Below are 6704 nucleotides of genomic sequence, written 5' to 3'. Positions count from 1 at the left end.
GATTCTAATCATTGTAATGAAACAGGGTATATGATTGTTGAATGTAAAACTGATGATCTGCCCTGTAAACTGTCACTCAATTCACAATAAAAACTTTAAAAAAAAAAGGTTCAAAAGACAGCCCAGAACTAGCCCTGGAACGCTGAACTTCATGTAAAAGGATAATTGGGAGATTCAAGGGCTTCCTGCAAGTGGGTTTGGAGCAGAGGAGATATTTTCTAATTTGCAGTGGTCAGTGAGTCCTTGCATAGCCATTTTGAATGGAAAGGAGCAGAAACAAGGTCCCATTACAGAGATCTGACCAATCACCAGAGATAACGGTGTGAACATTTCTTTTTCATTCTTTTACTTTCCTCTGTCTGCCCACTCCACTCTGGGGACTAGAGGGAATACCTGAACCTGTGGACACCCCCAGGGAAGGTTTTACTACACTTCAAGTCTGGAATGGAGCTCACCCTCATGGCCCAGTTTTTACCCAAGTAGTGGATAGGTTTATAGTGGGGAACAACAGAATGGTCCATCATTCAAAGTCAAAAGGCAACATTTTCCTAGGGACAAAGTTGAGCAGGGATAGGAAAGTGAGTGGAATGCCAATGGGAACCACAGGATGATTGTTGTTGCATGGTGGGAAATGTAATCAATGAGATGAAATAAATGTATGGTTTGTTGAATGTAAAGCTGATGATCTTACCTATAAACCTTCATTCAATTCACGACAAAAGTTTGTAAAAATTATAATAATAAAAATGGATATTCACATAATGAGACAGAAGGAACCTCAAACCAGATTTATCATGACAAATGTCAGGGAAGCATGATAACAAAATGGATTCCCAACAAGGCTGTTGCTAGAGAAATGAAACAGTCAATTTTTGCTGAAGAATTACCCTTTATGATTTTAGAGTAATGAAAAGAAAGCCAAAGCGAAGTTTATCCATAAAACTTGGGTGACATAAAAATTCCAAGGCACCATTTGAGTCCTTACTGAAACTGGAAATATATTATTACCACCTACAACTGCAACTGTACACCCTTCACCAACACCTAACATTTACAAACACCCTTTTACTTGAGAGCATTTGCAGCCTCCCAAATACAAACACATGGCAACATATCTTTATCCCGTTTGTTATAATTTACTTGTTAATGTCCAATCAAGAAGAAAGCATCAACACTTATTTATTTTAATAATGATTGTTTAATTTAACTAATTAGTAAAATAGTTTTTGAAAGATTGAAAGGCTTACAAGAAAAAGTGGGAACACAGTGATAGTAAATACAGGAAGTAGTGACCATGCCAAAGGATAAGGAAGGAGTACAGTGAAATGGTTGGACTTACTGGGATTGGTGATCATTATAGACAGCTACCATAAGAATATCAGAAAAGAGCCAGATGTAAACTCAGGGCAGTGATGGCGCTGTGAGTTACTGCGCCAGACTGCAAACCATTTGAACTGCAAGGTCGGTGGTTCAAGCTCACTAGCCAATCCTTGGAAACCCTATACAGGGTTGCTATGGGTAGGAACTGACTCAATGGCATTAACAACAACAACAACATCACAAAAGCTAGTATAAAAGGTAATTTTGGAGCAGAAAGACAAGAGCTGAATATTGAACACTTAAACCAATTCTATGGTGTGGAGGAAGAAGATATATGAAGAAATTTATCTTCACATAAAGATAGATTTGAAAGAACTTTGAAAAAAAATCATATTGTCTGTTTCTAGGATAACTTCTCTCATATTTTCTCCCATATGCGTTCTGATAACTTTAAGATTTTCAGCATAAAAGACACAAAACATATTAGTCATTTTTAAACAATATTTTCACTAAAACAAATAGTCTTATTTATGCTGCCCACTAGTACCTGCTGGGGTGTTTTGAAAAATCTTGTGCCTCACCACCCACCTCAGTCTAGTGGTGTAGCTCAGGCATGAGTATTTTAAGAGATCACCAGATATTTGCAATAGAAAGCCATAACTAAGGAATAGTAACACTAATTCTCACACCTAAACAGGCTAAACTGATCAGATAAGCTAGATATAAGTGTATGAAATATAGGAGTGAGCTACGGAAAGAGTAGCAGATTCTTTCTTAGAGTGTTGTGCATTTCATCCAGATAGCTTTGTCTTAGGTGACAAAATCAAAATCAAACTTATAAGATTTTGGGCAAATGTTTTCTTGTAGGAATTCTAGAACATCCCTCAATTCATAAAAGGTTGTAGCAAATAAGCTTTATTCTGATATGAAACACCAAGGGTAATGAAAGTCATGAAAGCTACAAAAAACCATGTGAACCACAACTAGGTTTTCCTGCTTATTCTAATCCAAGGAACAAATAGGATGGCACAGATATTAAATATAAGCTGTTCTTCTGAAGAGCTTCTGCAGAGCTCTTTTGATATCCCTGTTCCGCAGACTGTAGATGAATGGGTTCAGCATGGGTGTGGCCATAGTATATATCACTGAGGCCACTGCACTACTCCTTGGAGAATGTGAGACACCTGAACTAAGGAAAACTCCAAGGCCTGTTCCATAAAATAAGCAAATGACTGACAAATGAGAGCCACAGGTGGAAAAGGCTTTATACCTACCACCTGATGATGGAACTCTCAAAATGGAGGAAACAATTCGTGTGTAAGAGTAAAGGATCCATGAGACTGGAAAACCACCAAAGATAGCACCAATACAATTCAGTAATATGGTGTTGATGGAGGTGTCAGAACAGGCAAGCTTGATAAGTTGTGGTGGGTCACAGAAAAAACTAGGGATTTCCACATAAGTACAGAAGGTGAGTTGGGAAGCTATCAGGCAGTGAAACTGGGCATACAAAAGACTGACAAAAAAAGATGCCAAAACCAGCAGACCACAGAGGCGGGGGTTCATAATGACTGAGTAGTGCAGGGGATGACAAATGGCCACAAACCTGTCATAGGCCATTGCAGTGAGAAGCATATTATCCATACACCCAAAAAAATTAAACAAAGATAACTGAGCTAGGCATTCAACATAGGAAATGATTTTCAGATGGGTGTGGATGTCATTTAGTATCTTTGGGACTGTAGTGGAGGTGAAGCCAATATCAGCCAAGGACAGGTTGGAGAGGAAGAAGTACATAGGGGTGTGGAGGTGGTTGTCAGAACTTACTGCCAAAATAATTAGCAGGTTCCCAAGCACTGTGACCAAGTATATGGACAAGAACATTCCAAAGAGGGGTAGTTGTAGTTCTGGATCATCTGAAAGGCCCAGGAGAAGAAATTCAGTGAAATGCGTTGCATTCTGTGATTCCATGTAGTAGATATACCTTTGGGGGGGAATAAAAAACAGATTTAATCAAAGGAAACAAGTAAATGGCAACCAGCAAGGCAACTATACTTTGAATTCTGAAAATTCACAAGTAATGTGTTCAAATGTATGTACCACCTTTAGTTACAATTATCTGTCTTGGCAAAATAATGATTTCTAAAACTCATTTTTAGTGTAGCAAAGACATTTATAGTTTTATTGTTAAGTGTCATTGTGTCAACTCTACCTCATAGTGACCCTGTTTAGGTAACTCGACCTTGCATTTAAAACTGACTTCGTGGTGCAATGTGTATCATACAGCACAGCACCAGCAAAGACATTTAGAGATAACAAATTAATAAAGATAGTATAACAATTAACTCATGAAGAAATAGAAGACTTCAACAGATCATCACAAGTGAGGAGATAAAAGCAGTAATCAAACACTCCCAACAATTAAATTTCAGAGCTGATGGTCACTGAAAACTACAATATTTTTATAGAAGTGACTGCAATACTTCTTAAATTTTTTCAAATAAATGAAAAAATGGGGAAATACTTTTTTATTCATTCTTTGAGAATAGCAGTACTCTGAAAACAAAGAAAGTCAAGGATACCCACAAGAAAAACACAGACTAATATCACTTGTGAATGCAGACACAGAAATTCTTAATAAATATTAGCAAATGTAATATAAAAACATATTAAAAGGGTTATGCACCATGATTAAGTTGGGCTTATCCTAGACATGCATAGGTGGCTCTACATTCAAAAGTAAATCAATGCAATGTACCTCATCAATGTTCTTGATAAGTGCAGTCAAGTTGGTTCCAACTCATAGTGACCTTTTATAAAGTTTCTGATGAGTGGTTTGCAGGTTTCAACTACTGATCTTGCAGTTAGCAGCCCAGTGCTTATCCTACAGTGCCACACCAGGACTCCATCTCATCAACAGAAAAATGATCATCTCAATCAGTGCAGATAATATTTTTTACAAAATCTAACACCATTTCATTATCAAGGAGATAGGAATGGAATGAAAATCCCTTAACTTAATAGAGGGTATTTATGTAAAACCCACAGCTAACATCATACTGAAAGGAGAAAATTGAGAAGATTCCCCTTAAAATCAGGAATAAGACAAAAGGTACTTGCTTTCACTACTGCTATTCAATATTGTACCAAAATTCCTAGATGAACCAATTAGGCAAGAAAACGATTAAAGGCATCCAAATTGGTAAGAAAGTAGAAAAACTACTTTTTTTTTTGTCATTTTGAAAAACTATGCATTTATTTCCAAATATATATTTTACAATAACAATAAATTTGAGAAATATTCTATAGAAGAAAATATCTTTATAATGGAAATAAGAAAATCTCACATTTATTTAGATGTAGCTATGTTGTGGCATTGTGGGCTAATGCGTCAGACTACAAACTTGTTTGAACTACAAGATCGTTGGTTCAAGCTCACCAGCTTCTCCTTGGAAACCCTATACAGGGTCACTATGAGTCAGAATTGACTCAACAGCACTTAACAACAACAACAACAAGCTATGTTCTATGGGAGATGCAAATATGTTCCAAGGGGAGATTCAGTCATTCAAAGTGCAAAGAAAAAAATGATGACTATGGCTGACCTTGCCATGCAAAGTATTGACAATCTTCCTCTACTTTTTGTGGTTAGTTGTAATGCCAAATAGATGACACGATGATCTTTAGAAGTAGGGCTTAACTAGACAAGGTAAGGATGGAATAAAGTCAAACATCAGAATGAATTCAACTTTAGAATAAACTGACTTTGACTTTAACCAAACCTAGAGTCCATTCTGAAGCCCATTAGAGATAAACATTTTAGTATTATATTTAAAATGTTGTGCTTCTTACTACTATGAAGAGCTAATAAATCCAAATTAAAGCTAAGCATGCTTCCATCCGCATCCTATCATGTACTTATGAAGACTATTATAGATCAATTCAAAATTGGAGAAGTGGAAATTCTGAGTCCTTAGGGGAGCCCTCTTAATTCTCTGGGTGGAGCAATTTACACAAGTAAAAGAATTAAAAGCATCCAAATTGGTAAGAAAGAATGAAAACTATCTCTTTTTGCAAATAACATGATCCTAAATATAGAAAGGCCAGAAAGAAGACACAAAAAAGTTGTTAGAAGTAACAAATGAATTCAGCATAGTGTCAGGGTACAAGATCATAACACAGAATGTAGCGTTTTTATACATAAGGAACAATCTGAAATGAAAATTAAGAAAACAAATCCATTTGTATTGCCATAGAAAATAACAAAATACCCAGTAATAAATTTGACAGGAAAGAAAAATACTTGTACACTGAAAATCATAAAATTATTAATTGAGGTTAAAGATGCTCTAAATAACTAGAAAAACATTCTGTGCTCATGGACTGAAAGATTTACATTATCAGGATATCAGTACTACCTAAAATAACCTAGATATTTAATGAAATACCTATTAAAACAACAACAATTTTCTTTGTTAACAGTGGAACATTCAATCTTCAAATTTATATGTAAAAAAAGGGTCCCAAACAGCCAAAGCAATCTTGAAAAAACAAAGTAGAAGAACTCACATTTCCTGATTCCCCAAACATAATATTGTGTGCTTGTTAAGTGTGATCAAGTCTCTTTCAATTCATAGTGACTCTGTATAGCGTTTTCAAGTAGATAATGGGTATGAACAGCCAACTTTGTAGTTAGCAGTTCAATGCTTACCTTACAGCATCACACCATGACATTATATCAAACTAGAGTCATTCAAACAATCTGTACTAGTATAATTACAGGTATATAAACCAACAGAATACAATGAGAGTACAGAGTAAATCAGTGTAATAGCATGCACATCTATGGAAAATTTATCTTTTATAAGAGCATGAAAGCCATTAGAAGAAGAAATAATTGTCTCTTTATAATAATGGCGCTAGGACAACTTGATTTCCACATGCAAAACAATAAACCTAGACCCATACCTTATACTATACATGAAAATTAACTAAAAAATGTGAGACCTACTCATAAAACCAAACAACTCATAGAAGAGAACATAGGGACAATACAGCAGGACCTAGATTTGACTGGATTCTTAGATATAATACTGAAAGCAAAAGTGCCATTGTGTTTTTAGGTGCCCTTGAGTTGAGTCAGTTCTGACTAATAGCAGCACTTGGCACAATAGGACAAAACACTACCCATTCCTGTGCCATCCTCACACATTTTACATTTGGACCCATTGTTGCTGCTATGGGCTTCTATCTCACTGTGGGCTTCCTCTTTTACACTGACCCTACACTTTACCAAGTATGATGTCTTATTCCTGGGATTGGTCCCTTCTGATAATATGTACAAAGTGTGAAAGACTTCATTCTTCTTGGATCAACTATCAATA

At 35.9% G+C, this 6704-nt stretch overlaps 1 protein-coding gene across 1 annotated transcript; it reads right to left on the bottom strand.

Moving 5' to 3' along the window:
• Positions 1 to 2355: 2355 nt before the first annotated feature.
• Positions 2356 to 3291, bottom strand: LOC102842729 (olfactory receptor 18-like). Its single transcript, XM_006877380.1, has one exon. The coding sequence runs from the start codon at positions 3289 to 3291 to the stop codon at positions 2356 to 2358; it is 936 nt and encodes a 311-aa protein (XP_006877442.1).
• Between the last annotated feature and the right edge of the window lie 3413 nt (positions 3292 to 6704).

Source organism: Chrysochloris asiatica, unplaced genomic scaffold (genome assembly GCF_000296735.1).
Source record: "Chrysochloris asiatica unplaced genomic scaffold, ChrAsi1.0 scaffold00491, whole genome shotgun sequence".
Lineage (NCBI taxonomy): Eukaryota > Metazoa > Chordata > Mammalia > Afrosoricida > Chrysochloridae > Chrysochloris > Chrysochloris asiatica.
This window is presented reverse-complemented; position numbering and strand designations above follow the sequence as displayed.